Consider the following 22,924-nt stretch of genomic DNA (forward strand, 5'->3'; position numbering starts at 1 on the left):
GCCAGGCTGGGCTACATGAGACCTTGTCTCAAAACGCCAAAAAATAGAGCTGGGTGTTGTGACACACACCTTTCATTCTAGCACTCCGGAGGTAGAAGTAGGAGAATTGCTGTGAGTTCAAGGTCACCCTGAGACTACATAGTGAATTCCAGGTCAGCCTAAGCTACAGCGAGACCCTACCTCAAAAAAAAAAAAAAAAAAAGAAAAGAAAAGGCCAAAAACTAGGGCTGGAGAGATGGCTTAGCACTTAAGGTACTTGCCTGCAAAGTCCAAGGACCCAGGACCCACATAAGCTAGATGTAGAAGGTGGTGCATGAGTCTGGAGTTCATTTGCAGAAGCTGGAGGCCTTGGCATGCCCATTCTCTCCCCACCTCCCCGACCCTACTCTTTCTCAAAATTAAAAAAAAGCCAAAAAATAAAAATTAGAGCACAACATGGTGCTTTTATGAGAACCTGTCTTAAAAAAAGCTGTATGTGGTGGCACTCATCTTCAATCCAAGCACTTAGGAGGCAGAAGTGAATTCGAGGCCAGCCTGAGACTAGAGTGAATTCCAGGTAAGCCTGGGGTACAATGAGACACGACCTCAAAAAACATTTTTGAGGGGGAGGGCCCTCAAAATGCAGTTATAGGACTTTGAGTTGTTACATGTATACTCCAAGCTTGACCCTCCATGGAGACTGTATCCTTGGCCCTGTAAACTACTATCAATTGTGCTGTGTGATACCTGGACAGATAGATAATTGGCACCCTAGCTGCACACTGGATACTCTGTGGGGCTTTGAAACAAATATAGATAGCTGGGGCCTATCTCGAACCTGCAGTACTGAGACATTGGACAGGGGAAGGTAGGACATTCTCCCTGATATCCTGATATACCTTGATATTGGATACAAACTGTTCTAGTACTCAACAGTGTTGAGATAAATCTACTGGGTGGACCTCAACAGTGCTATTTTGGGATATGTATTTAGAAGATAAGAGGGGAAGAGCCAATTCATTCACTTGGACCAGAGATGAATGTATGATACCAGAAGAACATGGCTAGCCACACATCCCCACAGCAAGTCCCTGCCCACAGTGTTGCAGCTCACCGGAGAGCACAGTCCTCCTCTGTGACATCCTCCACATCTGCCCAGGCATCATCTGCTCCCCCTGACAGAGAAAACATTCAACATTTATGTTGGCAGCATGGAGATCCACCCAGAGTTGTCCTTACCAGCCTTCTTCCCCACTGAGCCAAGTTCAAGCTGAGTTAACCTGCTTCCATGCCAGGGTCAGCCCTCACGTCTCCAACACCATATGCCCACCTGTCTGGCTATTTGCTTTAGTACTCAAGTGACCTGCTGGTCCCACCTAGCCTACTTGTACCTTCTATCCATACCACTGTGGCTATGGCAGAGCTGGTCTTATGACTACGTTCCCATTCTGAGTCTAGAAAAGGCTGTTCAATATTCACCTGAGAAAAAATAGTTGTATCCAGAGCGTCCATATAGTTCCCCCCATCCAGCCAGTGTGGCTGACCTGCAAATGTGCTGGGAGACAAACAAGATTTCCAGTCAGATGGTTTTGAAGCATTTAGAGCCAAAGAATGCCTGATACTCCTGGTCCTCCCCAAAGTCTTACCAGCATCAAAACTACTGCTGCCAGGCTGAAGGATGCCAAAACCATAATCTGCAATCTATAGCAAAGGAGACTTTTCTTCCAGAGACCTCCCCGCCCCAAGTATCATAAACAGCAAGGAATAAACCTTGGTGGTAGAACATGTACACCAGTATTGACAAAAATCACACCATCTTCTCATTGAACCCTCACAAGCCCACAAGGAAGGTGTGTGGCAGGCAATAGGTACCACTGCCATTTCAAAGATGAAGGAAAGGAAAACTCGTCCAAAGAGGATAATGGATATAAAATACACAAGGGTAAGGTGGGAACTGATGTTAACCCACTTACCTCCAAAGCCCATGTGTTTATTACCTGGAACTGTCTAGCATAGAAGAGAGCAACTTTTGTAGTGGAGGAGGCAATTAAAGGAGAAATATTTGGAGGCTTAGTTTTTAAAAGGAAATTAATGAGCCAGACATGTAATCTCAGCACTTAGGAATAGAGGGAGGAGGATCAAGGCCAGCCTCAGGTATATCCAGCCAGGGCTGCATGGGACTCTGTCTCAAAAAATCAAAACTGGGGGGACTGTAGAAATGGCCTAGCAATTACGACATTGGCCTATGAAGCCCAAGGACCCGAGTTCGATTCTCCAGGACCCACGTAAGCCAGATGCACAAGGGGTCACATGTGTCTGAAGTTCATATGTAGACGCTAGCTGCCTGGCATGCCCATTCTCTATCTGTCTCTTTCTCTATCATAAATAAAATATTTTAAAAAATCAAAACTGGGGCTGGACAGATGCTCAGTGGTTAAGGCACTTGCCTACAAAGCCTAATGACCTGGATTCAATTTCCCAGTACCCACATAAAGCCAGATGCACAAAGCGGCACATGCATCTGGAGTTCATTTTGCAGTGCTGGAGGCCCTGGTGTGCCCATTCTATCTGCCTTTCTTCTCTCTTTCTGTTTGCAAATAAACAAATACATAAATTGAAACTAGCCAGGCATGGTGGTGCACACCTTTAATCCCAGCATTCAGGAGGCAGAGGTAGGAGGACCGTTGAGAGTTCAAGGCCAGACAAGATTACATAATGAATTCCAGGTCAGCCTGGGCTAGAGTGAGACCCTACCTCAAAAAACAAAATAAAGAAAAAAAAAGTCAAGGCTAGAGGGATGGCTTAATGGTTAAGGTGTTTGCCTACAAAGCCAAAGGACCCAGGTTCAATTCCCTTGGACCCACATTAGCCAGATGCACAAGGGGGCACACACGTCTGGAGTTCTTTTGCAGTGGCTGGAGGCCATGGCACACCCATTCTCTCTCTCTCTCTCTCTCTTCCTCTCTGTCAAATAAATAAAAATAAAACATTTTTTTTAAAAGTCAAAACTGAGGGGTTGGGGAAATAGCTCAGAGGTTTAAAGTGCTTGCTTGCAAAGCCTGCCAGTATGGGTTCAACTCCCTTGTACCCTCATAAAATCAGACAAAGTGGCACATGCATCTGTGGTTTGTTTGCAGTGGAAGAGGTCCTAGTACTATGCCCATAATCTAATAAATAAATAAATAATTTAAAAAACTGAAAGGGGGAAGACAGTGGAGGGAGGGGGACAGGAAAAGGGAAGGAAAGAAAATAGATCAAAGAAATTTAGTAGTTACTACTAAGCTTAATTTTGGAGAGATTACTGGAGATCGAATATAATGCCTTATCCATACTAGGAAAAAGTGCTCTCCTCAACTATGTCTGCCCCCCACCCCAATCATTAAAGCTATCATCCCTTTGAGAGTTAGAATTGTAAGAAAGTAGGTAATTGCATGAACCTTGGTATCTAATTTTCAGGCTACACTTTTAAATAAATGGGGTTTGCTAGATCCTGCAGTGTTGGGGGAATGGGAAGAGATAGATGCCTAGTGATGTGAAGCAAACCAACCTAATTGGTAAAAGCTGGGAGAACACTCTCATTCTACTACAGAGCAAGGAGCTGGCTGTGAGGTGCCACAGTAGGTACAGTTCACTTCTGAATGGGTCACACAATCTGGTGGGGTAAAGTGGATCTCTGGAATATTACAAAACACTGTGCTTATCTTCCTAGAAGGTAATGAAAGTTAATAGTTGGCTACTGCAGGAAAAGGGGGTGTGGGTAGGAACCACTAGGTGGTCTGGTCTCCCTGATGGTTAGAGCAGGCAACAGAAAACCAACCTGGATGTCACCTATAGTAGGCTGGGTACTTTCTCAGTGTTCTTCACACATCTGCTCTCCTCTGAACTCCAGGAGTACCTTATTCATCTTTCCGCAGCATATAACCTGGCAATCACTACTGCTTTATCCAGAGCAGCACCTTCCCATGGAGCACACATGTCAATCTTTGCTTATAGAGACACTGTAAAGAAATCCACGGAGAAGGGCTAGGTTTGGGGTTTGGGGTTTCTATGTAGGATGGACTCTGAGTGAGCTTAATAACATTTGAAGCTGGATGTGGTGGTGCACGCCTTTAATCTCAGCACTTAAGAGGCAGAGGTAGGAGAATTCACAGCCAGCCTGGGCTAAAGAGACAGCCTACCTCCAAAAACCAAAAAAGAAAAGGAAAAAAAAGGGAGAGCAAAAGCAAAATAATAATAATAATTATTATTATTATTATTTATGGATTGGATAGATGACTCAGCAGTTGTCTGCAAAGCCTGACAGCCTGGGTTCAATTCCCCAGTACCATGTAAAGGCAGATGCACAAAGTGCATGTGCACATGCTTATGGCAGCAGAAGGCCCCAGTGTACCCATTGTTGCTCTCACTCTCTAAAATAAATTTTTTTTTTTTTTTTTTCAAAGTTAAGGTCTCACTTTAGCCCAGACTGACCTGGAATGTACTCTGTAGTCTCAGGCTGGCCTCTAACTCACAGTAACCATCCTACCTCTGCCTCTCAAGTGCTGGGCTTAAAGGTATGCACCACCATGCCCAGGAAATTATGTTTTAATTTTGGCTTCAGACAGGTCTAAGTTGCCCAGGCTGCCCTTAAACTTTCAATCCTTCAATCCTGCAAGTACATGGAATTACAGGCATCTGACACCACACTTAGCTAGGTATTTTTTCTTTGTTTTTAAATTTTGCAGATTTTTTTTTTTTTTTTTCTGAGACAGGGTCACACATTGTAGCTCAGGTTGGCCTTAGAATTTTACTAAGTTGCCTAGGCTTGCCTCAAACTCACAGTCATCTTCCTGCTTTAGCCTTCCAAGCTCTAGAATTACAGGTGTGAGCCATAATGCCTAGTTTTTCCCAAATATTTCATTGAATATATAATCACCTGAAAATCAGTATTTTATATTGTATTATGAAGTTTTTAAAGGGCAGGAGAGATTGCTTAGTGGTTAAGTGCTTGCCTGTGAAGCCTAAAGACCCTGGTTCCAGGCTTGATTCCCCAGGACCCACGTTAGCCATATGCACAAGGGGGTGCATGTGTCTGGAGTTCGTTTGCAGTGACTAGAAGCCCTGGTATGCCCATTTTCTTTCTCTCTCTCTCTCTCTCTGCCTCCTTCTCTCTGTTGCTCTCAAATATAAATAAATAAATAAATAAATAAATAAATAAATAAATAAATAAATAAAGTTTTTAAGGTCTGACATTCTAGCCCAGGCTGACCTGGAATTAATTTATTATGTAGTCTCAGGGTGGTCTCAAACTTACAGCAGTCCTCCTACCTCTGCCTTCCAAGTGTTGGGATCAAAGGCATACACCATCAGGCCTGGCTCCTCCAAGTAGTTTTTAACAACAACAAAAACCTTTTACACTGCATCATCTTTAGTAAATATTAATTGTAGAAACAAAATGATACATTTGGGGAGGGGGAAACAGCCATGCATGCTGGCACATGCCTTTAATCCCAGCACTCAGGAGGCAGAAGCAGGAGGATCAACATGAGTTTGAGACCACCCTGAGACTACACAGTAAATTCCAGGTCAGCCTGGGCTATAGCGAGACCTTACATCAAAAAACAAAAAAATAGAGAGTTCTCAAAAGAAGAAGCACAGATGACATGTAAACATCTAAAAAAAAGTTCGACATCCCTAGGCATCAGGGAAATGAAGATTAAAACTACATTGAGATTCCATCTCACTCCTGTCACAATGGCTACCATCATAAAAACAAATAACCATAAATGCTGAAGACGATGTGGAAAAACAGGAACCCTTCTACACCGTTGGTGGGAATGCAACGTGGTCCAGCCATTGTGGAAATCAGTGTGGAGGTTCTGAGTCAGCTAAAAATGAGAGAGATGAAAACAGATCTACCATATGACCCAGCTATAGCACTCCTAGGCATATATCCTAAGGACTCGGAGTCGTCTCACTACCTCAGAGATACTTGCTCAACCATGTTTATTGTAGGTCTATTCTCAACAGCTAGGAAACAGAACCAGCCTAGATCTGTCCCTCAACTGATGAGTGGATAATGAAGATGTGACACATTTATACAATGGAGTTCTATTCAGCAGTAAAGAAAAATGAAGTTGGGCTGGAGAAATGGCTTAGTGGTTAAGCGCTTGCCTGTGAAGCCTAAGGACCCTGGTTTGAGGCTCAATTCCTCAGGACCCACTTTAGACAGATGCACAAGGGAGTGCATGCAGCTGGAGTTTGTTTGCAGTGGCTGGCAGCCCTGGCAGGCCCATTTTTTTTTGTCTCTCTCTACCTCTTTCTCTCTGTGTCTGTTGCTCTCAAATAAATGAATAAAAATAAATAGAAAAGTTATTCTCATTAAAAAAAATGAAATTTTGAAATTTTCAGGAAAATGGATGGATCTGGAAAGGATTATACTGAGTGAGGTAACCCAGGCCCAGAAAGCCAAACGTAGCATGTTCTCTCTCATATCTGCATCCTAGCTACAAATGACTGGACTTCTGTGTGAGTAGGAAGAAAACTCAGTAGCACAGGCCAGTAATCTAGAAAGGAGACATAAAGAGAATAGAAAAGGAGGGAGGAGGGACCAAATAGGATGGTATTGTATATATGTAAGTAGAAGAACAGATTAATGGGAGGGGGGGTGAAAAGGCCTAAGTGAGGTCAGAGGAAGAGATTGAGTAAGGAAAGGTGGAGGGAGGACTAATCAAAATCTAAGAGGATATAAGTAAGTCATATGGAAACCTACTTTTTTGGACAATGGAGCACACAGGAGCCATAGATTATTAGAAAATTTTCAGTGCCAGTCATGAGATACCTTCCAGTGAGTGAGTTGTTGGCCAGGCAAGTCCCTAATGCCCCCAAAACATCACAAGCCATTGCTAAGGCCTTGGTTTCCCACCAGGAATAGATGGTAAGACCCTATTGCTGAAGACTCCACATACTTGGGCTGCAAGGTCACTGAGAAACCCTCCTGGAGCTGAGCTGAAAACCACCTCCATGCAGACCAACTGACAGAAAGATGGAAAAAGCCATGCTGCATACAGTTCAATGGGAGAGAGATCACCAGTGAAGATACCCAACAGTGGACACTGCAAGACTTATATTTGGCCAGCCAGGCCAAATGAGCCAACTGGTGCAATAGTGGCATGTCTGTTATGGGGAAAACCAATTGCCCTGTAATTTGACTGGAGGGAATATATCCCTGATACTGAAAACCTACAATAGGGGAAGTCATGAGCCCCAGGAATGTAACATCTGGTGCTGTCTGGCTAAAAGTATATACTATGCTCATCAAACTGCCCAATAAGCACTTCTCTTTATGTTCATACCCATATATTAATGCTACTCTCACTTTGGTAAGAGAAACTTCTCTTTTCAGATGGCGGTGACCTTGGGATGGATGACTCAAGAGGCACCATGGTGCTGAGAAGGGACAGAGGAGTGATACACACCTTCCATGGCTCAGGGTTCACTGTGGAAGAGGTGGCGGAAAGAATGTAAGAGCCAAAGAAGGGTAGGACTCCTTACATCGTGCTCCTCCAGACACAAAATGGCCTGAATATCCATGGCATCACAGTGCTTGACACTACCTACACAAGACTATCATAAAAGGAGGACATCAAAATAAAAGAGAGACTGATTGAGATGGGGAGGGGATATGATGGAGAATGGAGATTCAGAGGGGAAAATGTAGGGAGGGATGGAATTACCATGGGATACAATTACAATTATGAAAGTTGTCAATAAAAAAACTATTAAAAAAAAAAAAACATTTGGGCTACAGACATGGGGCAGTAGTTAAGGTGCTAGCCTGCAATCCTAATGACCTGGGTTCGATTCCCCAGTACCCACATAAAGCCAAATGCACAAAGTAGCACATGCATCTGGAGTTTGTTTGCAGTGGCTAGTGGCCCTGGTGAGCCGATTCTCTTTCTTTCTCTCTGTGCCTGCAAATACATAAATTAATTAAACATTCACTTAGTTACACTAGGCACACTGGACTGAGTTTGTAAGGAAGTAAGCATTTCTGAGCATACTTGCTTCACATCCTGGAACTGGGAGAGGAAAGTACCCTATGCTGGGCATGGTGGTACATGTCTTTTTTTTTTTTTTTTTTTTTTGGTTTTTCGAGGTAGGGTCTCACTCTGATCCAGGCTGACCTGGAATTAACTCCGTCATCTCAGGGTGGCCTTGAACTCATGGCAATCCTCCTACCTCTGCCTCCCGAGTGCTGGGATTAAAGGCGTGCGCCACCACGCCCGGCTGGTGGTACATGTCTTTAATCCCAGTACTTGGAGGCAGAAGTAGAAGGATTGCCATGAGTTTGAGGCCACCCTGAGATTACACAGTGAATTCTAAGGTCAGCCTAAGATAGAGTGAGACCGTATCTCAAAAACAACAACAACAACAAAAGGGCTGGAGAGATGGCTTAGTGGTTAAGCACTCGCCTGTGAAGCTTAAGGACCCTGGTTCGAGGCTCGATTCCCCAGGACCCATGTTATCCAGATGCACAAGTGGGTGCATGCGCCTGGAGTTCGTTTGCAGTGGAAGCCCTGGTGCACCCATTCTCTTTCTCTCTCTCTCTCTGTTGCTCTCAAATAAACAAAAATAAACAAAAAAAATTAACAACAACAACAAAAAGAAAGTACCCTAAAGAAGAGTCAGTAATAACACTGCCATCTCCATTCAAGGTACAAGTGTCTGCTGGGAGCATGTAGCTGAGGTTCAGGTTCCCAGCTCACTGCAGAAGCCACTCTTCTACTCTTGCCAAACTCCTTCCAAATGCTTTCTCCATTACTCAAGCTTCAAGGACAATTTTGTTCTCGTGTCTCAAGACTTAGCCCAGGAACCACTAATACTTTATCCAGAGCAGCAACTCCCCACAGAACATGCACACACTTGCCAGCAGTCTGCTAGGAGCCATGAGGACAGAAATAAGTAAGGCTTCTGTCCTGAAGGGATAACACTACAAGGGACAGATGTTTCAACATACATCTAGGATGACATATTGGACTAGGGATATAACTTGGGGGTACCATGATTGCCTAGCATTTGTGGACTGGGTTCAATACTTAGCAGCACAAATACAGGTTTACTCACAAAACCAGAAGGAAGCATACATAAATACTTATACTTATTCATATATAAAAATGTCATTCCTACCTGGATAAGAAGGTTCAGAGAGAAGAAAGAATTTATGGCAAAGTCTCCTCAGACTAATCCCTCACAGAAAATTTCCTCATAGCTACTCACAACCCCTCTGTAATCTACTGCCTAGGCTCTTATACACCTAACTGGGATGTATGTGTGATCACCTGTGTATAGCAGCTTTTCTCAACTAAGCCCCAAGAATCAGAAGAAGAGTGATATATGCCCTCTGGGAGACTAAGGCACAAGAAATGGCTCAAATTCTGGGCAGCCTGAGCTCCATGTTAAGTTCCAAACAAGCCATAGCAAGACCCAAATGCATTCTAAGTTCCTTACTCGTGGTCATCAAATGAAAGGGAAGCATGAGAGTGCTCACAGCTGGAATTATGTCAATGTACTATACACATAATGATGCAATTATGAATCTCATAATCAAGAGGTTAGGCTGAATCTAATATGCAATACTTCTCATTTTTGCATGGAGATATGATCTCACAGCCCACGATGACCCTGAACTGATACTCCTGCTACTCCTCAAGTGATTTGAGCACAGGTATGCATCACCATGCCTAATTCAAATTCCAACTCTTTTTTTTTTTGTTTGTTTTTGGAGGCAGGGTCTCACTCTAGCACAGGTTGACCTGGATTTCACTCTGTAGTCTCAGGGTGGCCTCGAACTCATGGCGATCCTCCTACCTCTGCCTCCCAAGTTCTGGGATTAAAGGCGTGTTCCACAATGCCTGGCTCAAATTCTAACTCTTGATGTTTAAACTTGTACAAGTTACGTAACCACTCAAAACCTTTGTTTCATTTGATGGTGAGGGAGTATCCTTCATACCAAAAGACATTCAGACAGCCGAAAGGAAATCATATCAGGGAGCCAAATTAACAGTACCCCTGCAAGCCTAAGCATTTTTGTCTGCTATACACGCTGATGTACCTCAAGGCCTGAAACAGTGCCTGGCACACAACTAATAAGTATGTAACTGAAAGAATGAACAAACAGCATATTATGTGATGTAATCTAATCTACAGATTTGTAGGTATGGTTACTGTTTCCATTTTATACAAGCATAAACTGAGACCATAAATATCAGGAATGGGGCTGGAGAGATGGCTTAGTGGTTAAGGCATTTGCCTGCAAAGCCAAAGGACCCGGATTCGATTCCCCAGGACTCATGAAAGCCAGATGCACAAGGTGGCACATGCATCTGGAGTTCATTTGCAGCAGATGAAGGCTCTGGCATGACCAATCTCTCTCTATCTGCCTCTTTCTTCTTCTTCTTTTTTTTTTTTTTTTAATTTTTTTTGTTTTTCAAGGTAGGGTCTCACTCTGGCTCAGGATGACCTGGAATTCACTATGTAGTCCCATGGTGGCCTCGAACTCACGGCAATCCTCCTACCTCTGCCTCCCGAGTGCTGGGATTAAAGGTGTGTGCCACCATGCCCGGCTTTATCTGCCTCTTTCTCTCTAATAAATAAATAAATAAGTTTCTTAAAAAAAAAAAAAAAAAAAAAAGGTCGTCTTAAAAAAAAAAGAAAAGAAAGAAATACCAGAGTTTGGGATCTAAGCCTAGGCAGTTTAGCTCAGAACTCAGAGTAGGGTACTCAGGCATTAGATCGCTTCCCTTCCTACAATTATCTTTGAATTGGAACTGTCTATTGCTCTGGCCTGTTTCCCACAGTACCAGGTACCCAATAACCATCTCACCTTTGGCTGGTAGAGAACAAATATGCCCTGCACTCTATCTAAACTCCAGGCAAGTGACTCGAGGAAAGGGGTCATCAAATGAGGCTGTGGGGTGGGTCTTACCTTTCCTTTGAAGAGGATCACTGGGCAGACAAACCGTCCTCTGCACCTGGCCATCTTGCTGCGGTTAATGAGGTCTTGCAGCTTGCCCACCTGCACTGTGCTCTGGAACCTAGCACATAGAATAGAGAAAGGTCAATGTGGCTCATCAGTGTGTGTGCCTGTTCACAAGGACCCCACACAAGTCTACACATATTTGGAAGCATACTCATCACAACTAATTTATTTTTATTTTTTAATTAATTAATTATTATTATTTTTTGCAGTAGGGTTTCACTATAGCCCAGGCTGACCTGAAATTCACTATGTAGTTCAGGGTGGCCTTGAACTCACAGTAAGCCTCCTACCTCTGCCTCCCGAGTGCTGGGATTAAAGGTGTATACCACCATACTGGGCTTGTTTTGTTTTTTCAAGACAGGGTCTTGCTCTAGCTCAGGTTGACCTGGAATTCACTGTGTAGTCTCACAGTGGCCTCAGACTCACATTAGTCTTCCTACTTCTGCCTCCCCAGTGCTGGGATTAAAGAAGTGTGCCACCATGCCTGGCTTATTTTTATTCTTTAGTATTTTATTTATTTGCAAGGATAGAGAGAATAGGTACACCTGAGCCTCTTGCCCTGCAAACAAACTCCAGATGCATGCACTACTTTGTGCATCTAACTTTACATGGGCACTGGAGAATTGAACCCAGGCAATCAGGCTTTGCAAGCATTCACCCTTAACCACTGAGCCATCTCTCCACAAGTCCCAGCCCTCTTTTTTCAGTCGGTTTAACATAAAGACCCACTCTTAGCTCAGGCTGGCCTTGAAATCACAGTGATCCTCCTACTTCTGCTTCCTGAGTGCTGGTATTTTTGTTTTTTTAAACAAGGTTTCACTATATAATCAAGACAGACATAAACTCACCAGGTTGGTCTAGAGCTCACGATATAGCCTAGGCTAGCCTCTAACTTAGAGTAAACCTCATTTCAGTTTCTGAACTGTTGACATGTTCCATCATGTCTGGTTTTACTCACTGGAAATTTAGCAAATGCTCTTATTCCTATATTTTAGATTACTGACTATGGTAGTTTTTTTTTTTTTAAATTATTATTATTATTTTTTTTTAGAGAGATAGAGAAAGAAAGAAGCATACAGAGAAAGAATGGGCATACCAGGGCCTCTAGCCATTGCAAATGAACTCCAGACACATGTACCACTTTGGCATCTGGCTTATGTGGGTATTGGGGAATCAAACCTAGTTCTTCACAGGCAAGTGCCTTAACCACTAAGCCATCTCTCCAGCCCACACTGCAGTAGTTTGAATCAGATGTTCCCCATAAACTGGTATGTTTTCAATGCTTGGACCCAGGCTGGTGACAATTTGGGAGGCAGAGCCTTGCTGGAAGAGATACAGATATATTACTGGGGGCAGGCTTTGTCAGAGTTCAGCTCACTCTTACCGCTTTATGCCAGCTGTTATGGCAGTATGTGACGCTCATCTTGTACTGTACCATCCTTGCCTAGTGTGCCCCATTCTCTCAAGTAAAAAAAAATATAAAATAAGGGCTGGAGAGATGGCTTAGTGGTTAAGGCACATGCCTGTGAAACTTAAGGAGCCAGGTTTGATTCTCCAGGTCCCATGTAAGCCAGCTGTACATGGTAGTGCATGCATCTGGAGTTTGTTTGCAGTGGCCAGAGGCCCTGGCATGCCCATTCTCACTCTCTCTCTCTCTCCCCCCCCCTTTTTCTGTCTCTAATAAATAAATTTTTTTAAAAAAGCACTGATTTTGTTTCCTCTAGGATAAGCTGCTATTATGAGCAAACAAGGTTGAGCACGTCTACATAGTGCTGATAAAAGTTTGGTTTAGCATTACCCAGAAGCTTGTTAGAGAATGCTCAATCTTGGCACTACTTCTGCTGTACTGAGTCAGGTTCTACACTATAATAACATCCCCTTATGATTTACTCAGAAGTTGAGGTGGAAACCTGAGCTTAGCATCAGAATTCCATCAAAAAAAAAAAAAGAAAAGAAAAGAAGAGGAGGGGGAATGAAGTTAATATGAGGAAGGGGAGAAGGAAGGAAGGAAGGAAGGAAGGGGCAAGAGGAGGGCACAGAGGTAAGAGGAAGGGGAAGGACAAAGAAAAGAAAACTTCAGAAACTGTAGTATGGACCAGGTGTGGTGGTACATGCCTAAAACTTGGGAGGCCTAAGGAGGATTGTTGAGTTCAAAGCTACATAGGGCACAAGGAAAGGAGAAAGGAGGAGCAAGGAAAAGAAATGAAAGGAAAGGAGCTGTTGTTATGCTTGTAACCCTTCTGTCTCCCTGTGGCTGTAAGTGGCTCTTAAGCTAAAACATAAAAGATATCTGGGGAGCACTGAGAAGATACTGTGAGGAAACTCAGATTCTGCAATCTTTTGTCCTATGGTGTGTGTGTTCTTTGTGCATAGGTGCACACATGTGCAAGTAAATGTGCATGCCTGTGTGTGGAGGCCAGAGGTAGATGTTGGGTATCTTCCTCAATTATTGGCCACTTTACTTACTGAGTTAAGTCAGGTTTCTCACTTAAACCCAGACTTAGTTCAGCTTGTCGAGCTAGTTAGTTTGTGCTGTAGATAGATGTCAGGCATTGAAATCACAGGCAGGTTAGCATGCCCACCTTGCATTTAAGTGGATGATCAAGATGCAAACTCTGGTCACATGCACTCAAGTGCTTTATCCAATGAGTCATCTCTTCAGTTCCAAAACTGTAATCTTAATGCATGCTCAACAGGTACTGACTAAAAATCAGAAACACACACAACCCACAAGCTCACACTCCTTGGCTTGATGATCAAAACACTATGCTGATGGCTGGAGAGATGGCTTAGTGGTTAAGGCACTTGCCTGCCAAGCCAAATTCCTTCTCTCTCTCTCTTTCTCTCAAATAAGTTGATTAAAAAAAAAAGAAAAAAGACTACACTAAACTGGGCATGGTGGCTAGTTCCTGTAACTGCAGCACTTGGGAGGCTAAGAATTCAAGACCAGCTGGGCTACACAGTAAATTCTAAGTCAGCCTAGAATGAAACTGTCTCAAAGCAAACAAACCTGCAGAGGTAGGAGGATCATTGTGAGTTTGAGGCCAGCTTGAAACTACACACTGAATTACAGGTCAGCTTGGGCTACAGTGAGACCCTAGCTCCAAAAACCAAAATAAAGCCAGGCTGTTAGTGAACGCCTTTAATCCCAGCACTCAAGAGGCAGAGGTAGGGGGATCACCATGAGTTCAAGGCCACCCTGAGACTACATAGTGAATTCCAGGTCAGCCTGAGCTAGAATGAGATCCTACCTTGTAAAACAAAAACAAACAAACAAACAAACCCCCTCAAAATAACAAAAAACCCAAAAACCAAACTAAATAACCAAAGGAAGAAAAGAAGAGGAGGAAAAAAAAAAAAGAAAAGAAAAGAAGAGGAGGGGGAATGAAGTTAATATGAGGAAGGGGAGAAGGAAGGAAGGAAGGAAGGGGCAAGAGGAGGGAAAAGAAAACAACCTGACAAGCCAGGTATAGTGGCTCATGCCTTTAATTCTAGTGCTCAGGAGGCTGAGGTAGGAGAATTACAAAGAGTTGGATGCCACACAAAACGTCACCTTCTACTGGGCTCAGACAATGGCATCATTCGCCTCCTGGCATAGGCCCTGATGGGAGCTGGCTGGGCAGGGATGACATGATATCCTTGGGTCTAGTCCCTTGCCTTTGATCCCCAAGTAGTTATCTCTCCAGCCAAGCCCCAAGACTTTGGGTACTCAAGTGGCCTGGTAGCTGGGATCTCCAGCCCCTGGATCCCCAAAGCAATGAGGGCTACCAGAGTAGTGTTGCTCATGGCCTGGGAAAATGTGGCTCCAGCAGAAGCAAGGAGGGGAAGAGAGGAGAGGTCACTGCCCCAACTCTGCAGAAAGGGGAGAGACATGGGTGGGCCCTGCCTAGCTGAGCCGCTGGGGACTCTGCTTGCCCCTGTCCCCCAAAGATAGGTGGCCATGACCCAGCAGTTTAGGATGTCAGTGTCCACTCAATCAGGCCTTCCCAGTTTGAGACCAGGAGAGGCCAAAAGAGAGATGAGATGAGCTAGCTGGTTCCTACCAGGAGTGACTCCATACCTTGCCTGGCCACCATAACCACAGTGTTTGTGCCTTGAGCTAAGGAGGCAGCCTTTGGGAGCAGTGCCCCTGAGGGGAGGGGGCCAGAAGAATCATTTTTGCATATTGGGTCCCAGTCAGGGGACTTGGAGACCCCAGCATCTCTGAGTCTTCATCTGGAGCAGAAGTGAGATCTGCTCTGCTGCCTCCTTATCTATTTGCAATAGATGTAAATATGATCAATAAATCCTTTGGAAGAGCAAAAAAAAAAAGAGTTGGATGCCAGCCTGGTCTACTGACTGAGTTCTAAGTAACCTTGGGCTACAGTGAAACCCTGCCTCAAAAAAGAAAAAAGAATGCTGTAATCCCACCACTTTGAAGGCTGAGGCTGGAGGATCACTGTGAGTTTCTGACTCACCTATGGCTACATAGTACATTCCAGGTCAGCCTTGGCTAGAGTGAGTCCCTACCTCACTGCTGTTGTCTGGCTAAATGCACATACTATGCCTACCAAACTGTCCTGTAAGCACTTTTCTTAACATTCATATCCATATATTAATGTTACTTTTGGTTAGGGAAGCTTGTTTTCAGATGGCAGTGACAACTGGAATGACTCAAAAGTCACCAGAGTGCTGACAAGAAATGACAGTGGAGTGTTTAGCACTGAGACATCTCTTCCAAGACTCAGGGTCCATTGCAGAAGAGGTGGCAGAAAGAATGTAAGAGCCAAAGGAAGGATAGGACTGCTTACGGTGCAATCTTCCAGACACATTACCTGGCACTACACAAGGCCCTCATAATAAGAGGAAAAGATGACAATATCCAAATAAAAGAGAGACTGAGAGGGGAGGGGATATGATGGAGAGTGGATTTGTAAAGGGGAAAGTGGAGGGAAGGATTATTAAGGTTAATTGTCTATAATTATGGAAGTTGACAATTAAAATAGTTAAAAGGGGCTGAAGAGATGGCTTAACAGTTAAGGTGCTTGCCTGCAAAGCCCAAGTACCCAAGTTCAATTCCCCAGGAACCATGTTAAGCCAGATGAACAAGGTGGGTGGGACATGTATCTGGAGTTTGTCTGCAGCAGCTGGAGGCCATGGCACACTCATCCGCTCTCGCTCTCTCTCAAATAAATAAATAAATAGGGCTGGGGAGATGGCTTAGCGGTTAAGCGCTTACCTGTGAAGCCTGAGGACCCTGGCTCGAGGCTTGATTCCCCAGGACCCACATTATCCAGATGCACAAGGGGGCACACATGTCTGGAGTTTGTCTGCAGTGGCTGCAGGGCTCTGGTGCACCCATTCTCTCTCTCTATCTGCCCCTCTCTGTCTGTCACTTTCAAATAAATAAATAAAAATAAACAAACAAAAAAACAGAAGATCTATGAGTTTGAGGCCAGCCTGAGACTACATAGTGAATTCCAGGTCAGCCTGGGCTAACAGATTCTACCTCGAAAAAAAGACCCCCCCCCAAAAAAAAAACTGTGGGGGCAGGGAGAGCAAGGGACATGGCCCCATGGTTAAAGTCACCTGCTTGTAAAGCCTGTTGGCTTGGGTTCAATTCTCCAGCAGTCAGGTGCAAAAAGTGGTACAGCATCTGGCATTCATTTACAACCACAAGGAATGTGGTATGAACCCCCCACCACTCTATGCAAATAAGTAAATAAAAACACTAAAAAAGAAAATGATCCTGTACAAGCTGGTCCCTAAAGAACTTCAAGGAAATGCTACTCATTCTCTCATTCTTCTAAAACCTGCTGTACAGCTCTCTATCATGTGGTCTTCCCAAAAACACACAACAGCAGTGATATCCTAACTCACATGTGAATTGCTTAGGCATTTTGGGTGTGCTGTGATTGTGCTCCACTGGGTCTGGAAAGGGGAGGAAAGAATTGATGACACTGCAAATGAACTCCAAGGCACCACCTTGTGAGCATGCACAACCTTAAGCATGCATCACCTTGTATGTCTGGCTTATGTGGGACCTGGGGAGTCAAACCTGGGTCCTTAGGCTTCAAGACAAGTGCCTTAACCACTAAGCAATCTCTCCAGCCTGGTAACTCTTATATCTAATTCTCACAACAAACCTGTCAAGCTTGCATTAGCACAATTTATCATTAGGGACTACAGTAGCTACTTTTCTACAATATTCATTAGTACTTGTAAACATCAATTATGATGAGGCAAAAAATTACTGATGAGGGCTGGAAAGATGGCTTAGCAGTTAAGGCGCTTGCCTGTGAACCCTAAGGACCTGGGTTCCATTCCCCAGTACCCATGTAAGCCAGATGCACAGCTGGCACATGCGTCTGGCATAGTCAATAAAGGCCCTATGTGTCTCTCTCGCTTGCTCACTCGCTCGCTTGCTCTAAGTAAATAAATAAATAAGAAATTACTGTTGAGAAAACTGAGGACAAAGAAGTTGATTAACTTCCTAGGGCTATTTCCACAGGCAAAAAAGAGAGCTGCCAGGATGTATACCCAAGTAGTCTGACTAGATCTTAGGTTAAGTGCCACATATTGTAAGAGCTGAGTTTGGTAAAACATGACTCCAGCACTTGGGAGATGGCGGTAGGAAGGCAAGAAGTTCAAAGTCACCCTTAGCGGCATAGAAAGTTCAAGGTCAAAGATGGGCGTGATGGCTCACGCCTTTAATCCTGGCACTCTGGGAGGCAGAGGTAGAAGGACTGCTGTGAGTTCAAGACCACCCCGAGACTACACAGTGAATTCCAGGTCAGCCTGAGCTAGAGTGAGACCCTACCTCAACCCCCCGCCCCCACTGCAAAAAAGTTCAAGGTCAACAAGAAACAAAAAGCCTGTTGTGCTGAGTATGGTGGAGCACACCTTTAATCTCAGCACATGGGAGGCTGGGATGGGAGGACCTCAGTGGGTTGGAGACCAGCCAAGGGCTACAGAGTGAGTTCCAGGTCAGTCTGGGCTACAGTGAGATTCTGCCTTGGTGTGTGTGGGGGGGAGTTGAGAAAGCCTATTGTGACATGATAGAACTTCCACCCACACTCACAGTTCTTAAAGAATTAAAAAAAGAAGTGGGAGCTGGGCATGGTGGTGCACGCCTTTAATCCCAGCACTCGGGAGGCAGAAGTAGGAGGATCTCCGAGAGTTTGAGGCCACCCTGAGACTACATAGTGAATTCCAGGTCAGCCTGAGCCAGAGTGAGACCCTACCTCAAAAAACCAAAAAAAAAAAAAAAAAAAAGAAGTGGGCTGGAGAGATGGCTTAGTGGGCTTAGTGGTTAAGGTACTTGCCTGCAAAGCCAAAGGACCCAGGTTCAATTCCACAGGACCCACGTAAGCCAGATGCACAAGGTGGCACATGCATGTGGAGTTCATTTGCAGTGGTTGGAGGCCCTGGTGTACCCATTCTCTATCTGCCTCTCTCTCCCCGGCCCCTCAAATAAATAAATACATATTTAAAAGAAAGAAAAGGACACTGAGGCTGTTCAGAGAGGTAAGGTGTGATATCAGCTGCTTTAGGACAAAGATCTCTAATGTAGCAGTAAAAGAGAAATACAGGGTTGTGACTCTCTACTTCATATGCTGTGCCACCTTGACAATTTAATTCATCAAATCCTAAACAAATAAAAGATGCCAATAACTCATCACCACCTGGGGAAAGTGAGTATGTTCTCCCTAGCTGCAGACTTCCTGCCCATGGGGGTGAACTTCTAGGGCTTAACAGGCATGCACACTACGATCAAATGGTGCTCACGTGTCTTTTTCCTTTTCAGAACTCTCATACTCCAGGAACACAATGTGCCGGGGGTAGTGGCCACAGATATCTCCATTTACATTTGGAATCACACTGAAGCAGTAGTCACGCCCAAACAGCTCCAGACATCTCTTCTCAATGCGCTCAACCTGTAGAGGAAGAGACCTGAGCATGACAAAGATTCTTGGATTTTGCTAGGCATGGTGGTGCACACACTCAGGAGGCAGAGGTAGGAGGATCACTGTGAGTTTGAGGCCACCCTGAGAGACTACATAGTGAATTCCAGGTCAGCCTGGGCTAGAGCAAGACCCTACCTTGAACCCTCCCCCAGAAAAGATTTTTGGGTTTTGAGGGTGAAAATTAAGTGGCCTTTGGCTTGCAGAGGTCACTAGGAGTAACATGTGTTTTTATGATTATTATTCAATGTTGAGAAGAGACATGATTCTGGGTCACAGGCTCCTGATTAACTCACGTGTTATGCTTCAAGAAGGTCCTTCAACCTCCTTAAGACTGAGCACGTGAACCTGTATGGTCAACATTTGAGATAGAAGATTATAGCTCTCATTAGCTTCAAATGAGCTTACAGTCCCTAAAATAAAAGAACTTGGGTTGGAGAGATGGCTTAGCAGTTAAGACCCCTGCCTGCAAAGCCAAAGGACCCAGGTTCTACTCCCTAAGACCCACATAAGCCAGATCCACAAGGGGGTGCATGCATCTGGAGTTCATTTGCAATGCCTGGAGGCCCTGACGTGCCCATTCTCTCTTTCTACCTGCCTATTTCTGTATCTCTCTCTCTCAAATTAATAAATAAAAATAAAATATTTTGGGGTCTGGAGAGATGGCTTAGCAGTTAAGGCACTTGCCTGCAAAGCCAAAGGACCTCGGTCTGATTCCCCACTACTCACATAAGCCAGATGCACAAGGTGGCACATGCGTCTGGAGTCCATTTGCAGTGGCTGGAAGCCCTGGCGTGCCCATTATCTCTCACTTTTCCCCTCTCTCAAATAAATAAATGAAATATTTAAAAAAAATTAAAATAACTCTTACTGAATGTGGTGGTGCATTCCTGCAGTCAGGGAGACTGAGGCAGAAGTTCAAGGGCAGCATGGGCTATATAATGAGACCCTGCCTAAAAACAGCAACAAAATCTCTTACTTTTAAGTTACCAAAACTAGCATTAATCATCTCACCATCTTCCTTTTTGAAAATTCATTTTTATTTGAGACAGAAGGGGCAAAAGAGAGAGAATATGGGCACGCCAGGGTCTTTAGCCACTGCAAACGAACTCCAGACGCATGCGACACCTTGTGCATCTGGCTTATGTGGGACCTGGAGAATTGAACCTGGGTCCTTTGGCTTTGCAGGCAAGTGCCTTAACCACTAAGCCGTCTCTCTAGGCCCCACCATCTTCCTTAACACCAGATTCTTCCTTATCCTCAAGCTCCAGATAAGAACCTTGAAGCTCTAGTTAGCATCCATCCTTAATCCTAGCACATGGTATACTGAAGCAAAAAGAACATTTTTAAGGGCAGCCTAGGCTATATAATCAGACCATCTATTTAAGAGCTTCTTTATTTAAAAAGAAGCTCAAGTCAATACAACAGTAAAAGCTGAAGTCAGAGCTATCTCTGTACACACCATCTGTTTATAAAATAGAAGGCATGGCTACCCCCCAAAATTTATAACCTATTAAGAATTTTGCAACAAATCAGGAGACCTGGAGAGGTATTAAGGGCAGCTGTAATGAAAGGTTTAACTTATGACAATTCCAACCTTCAGAGACATCTAAGATGGAAATGGGGGGGGGGTCCTATAAAAATCACTGACTCGGGAGGCAGTGGTAGGAGGACTGCCCTTAGTTTGAGGCCACCCTGACACTACACAGTGAATTTCAGGTCAGCCAGGGCCAGAGTGAGACCCTACCTTGAAAAAAAAAAAAAAATCACTCAAAAGCTGTTCCTTGCCGGCCATGATGGTACACATCTTTGATTCCATTTCGTAGGATGATCACTTAGTTTGAGGCCACCCTGAAACTACATAGTGAATCCTAGGTCAGCCTGGGCTAGAGGGAGAACCTACCTCAAAAAAAAAAAAAAAAAAAAAAAAAAAAAAAAAAGCCTGCTGCTGCTCCTTGAAGCCAGGCATTGTGGCTCAGGACTGTAATCAAAGCATTCAGGAAGGTCAAGGCAGGAGGACCATGTCTCAAAAACAAACACTGTAAATTCTAGGCTCTCGTCCCCAGAAATTCTGACTTAAAGAATTTAAGGTTAGGACCAAAGAATTATGTTTAGTAAGTACCCCAAATGATGTCAACTATAACATTAAAAGTAACTGGCTATTTGGAGAGAGTAATCTCCACTGTGTTTCGTCTTCCCTAGGTTACTTCACAGACTTAACTAGCAGATACCAATCTACAGCCTATACCAGCCTGGATAATGTCTGGAACCAAGCCAATTTTGTGTCTCAGGATGTTAAGAGAACCCCATGGAAAAACTTAACGCTACAGTTACCAACCCCACCTGGGCAATGAGAGACCGGAGAGCCAGCCAGTGCTGAGGTTCCCCCCAACCAAATCCTAAGCTTTCCAAAAGGTGAGTGCTCTATAGGGGAAGGGAAGGGCCCAAGTCCCGCTGAGACCTTATAAGGAGGTAAATCACTCAGCTGCTCCCCTGGTTCCACACTGCCTACTGCCCCTATGCTCCTCATTCTGATATGTGATTGGGAGGAACCCACTCATTTTTACTTAGATTTTTAGGGGTTCGATCTGACAGCAACCCCTCCTAAACCCACCTAATAGAATAACTTTTCTTAGTTCCGCCTCTCTGAACTTTGCATCTGCTCCTGACCCTTAATCTCCTCCAGACCACTCCCCCCCAACCTCCTTCCCTGTTTCGTTCTGACTCAGGTTCCTCCTTTCACGGGTTTTAAGCCTCACCCTTCCCCTTCAGGTCCAAAAGCAGGAGAGCGCCCTTCCCTTCCTGAGCAAGGCGGTCCTCCGACACTCCACGCGCGGGGCCGGCTCCCGCTGCAGCGCCTCCGGCTCACCTTAGAGCCGCTCGTCCCGCTGCCGTCCTTGGCCCGGTACTGAGTCCGGGAGAACTCCTCCAGCAGTTCCCCCAGCCCCGGCTCCTGCGGCGGCGGATGGCCTGCGGCAGCCGAGGACCCTGCCGAAGCGGCGGCGGCGGCCCGAGCGCCGGCCATGCCCTGCCACGCGTCCCCTCAGCGTGCGTGAACCGGGCCCATGGCACCTGGCGGCACCGACTCAGGATCCGGAACCTCCCGAATGGCCCCAGCAGCCGCCTTCTTCTTCCACTTCCGGCCCCGCCCCACCTTCCCGGATGTTTACTCCAGTTCTGGCCAATCAGAGCCCTGCACTTGGGCCCGGCCCACCCCTGACGCGGAGAGAGCCTAGTGGCCTGGAGGGACCGCCGCCACGCATGGCCGTGCTCCGCCCGAGGGGCTTGCCGGGAGGCGGCTCAGACCATTGTACCGCTGGGAGGAGGAGCCATTTAATAGAGCTACGGGAGCCGTGGGCCTTTACCCAGAAAGGAGGTCCGAGGCAGAGTATTGGCAATCCAGACAATAGCAGCTAACTGTTAAGGAAAGTGTAAGAGAAAAGCAAAAGAGACCAGGGGACTTGATCTGTGCAGATAGTTTATTAACAGAAACAGTGAGGGGCAGCAGCCTTCCTGCGGCTAATCCTTGAACCAGGCTAACAGGAATTCTAAGAGACAGACTGTACCAGGTGCAGTTGATGAGAAAATCGTAGTTGTTTATGTCCTGGTTCAGAATAGGCTTCTTAGCCAGGATTGTCAAAGGGAAGATGCTCAGATGGTTTCTGGTTCTTCAAGGCCATCTGACCTTAATGACGCCAAATACCTCTGTGACTTCTTTATTGCCTGCTAGCTTTAGGTATAGTTATTAACTCTTTAGTTCTGTCACGTTTTCAGGGAGGGCTAGTAACCTTATGAACTGTGGAAGGATAAAAAGGATTGAAGGGCTGGTGAAATGGCTTAGCGGTTAAGGCGCCTGAAAAGCCTAAAGAACCGGTTTGATTCCCCGGGACCCACGTAAGGCAGATGCACAAGGGGATGCATGCGTCTGGAGTTCGCTTGCAGTGGCTAAAGGCCCTGGTACACCCATTCTCTCTTTATCTGT

General features: G+C 45.0%; 1 protein-coding gene across 9 annotated transcripts in view; it reads right to left on the reverse strand.

The window, feature by feature from the left end:
* Positions 1 to 22,016, reverse strand: part of Mtmr14 (myotubularin related protein 14) — a 66,797-nt gene extending 44,781 nt beyond the window's left edge. For 5 of the 9 annotated variants that reach the window (XM_045133770.1, XM_004651472.2, XM_004651471.2 and 2 more), the window contains exons 1-5: positions 21,812 to 22,014; positions 18,767 to 18,915; positions 10,946 to 11,054; positions 1,459 to 1,534; positions 1,094 to 1,154 (exon numbers count right to left, since the gene is read on the reverse strand). In XM_045133770.1, the coding sequence (XP_044989705.1) occupies positions 1,094 to 1,154; positions 1,459 to 1,534; positions 10,946 to 11,054; positions 18,767 to 18,915; positions 21,812 to 21,967 (551 nt within the window). In that variant the 5' untranslated portion in view covers positions 21,968 to 22,014. Of the gene's footprint in view, positions 1 to 1,093; positions 1,155 to 1,458; positions 1,535 to 10,945; positions 11,055 to 18,766; positions 18,916 to 21,811 lie in introns of those variants that run through there. The other 4 variants (XM_045133772.1, XM_045133775.1, XM_045133774.1 and 1 more) reach the window with 3 other exon arrangements.
* Between the last annotated feature and the right edge of the window lie 908 nt (positions 22,017 to 22,924).

Source organism: Jaculus jaculus, chromosome 14 (assembly GCF_020740685.1).
Source record: "Jaculus jaculus isolate mJacJac1 chromosome 14, mJacJac1.mat.Y.cur, whole genome shotgun sequence".
Taxonomy (NCBI): Eukaryota; Metazoa; Chordata; class Mammalia; order Rodentia; family Dipodidae; genus Jaculus; species Jaculus jaculus.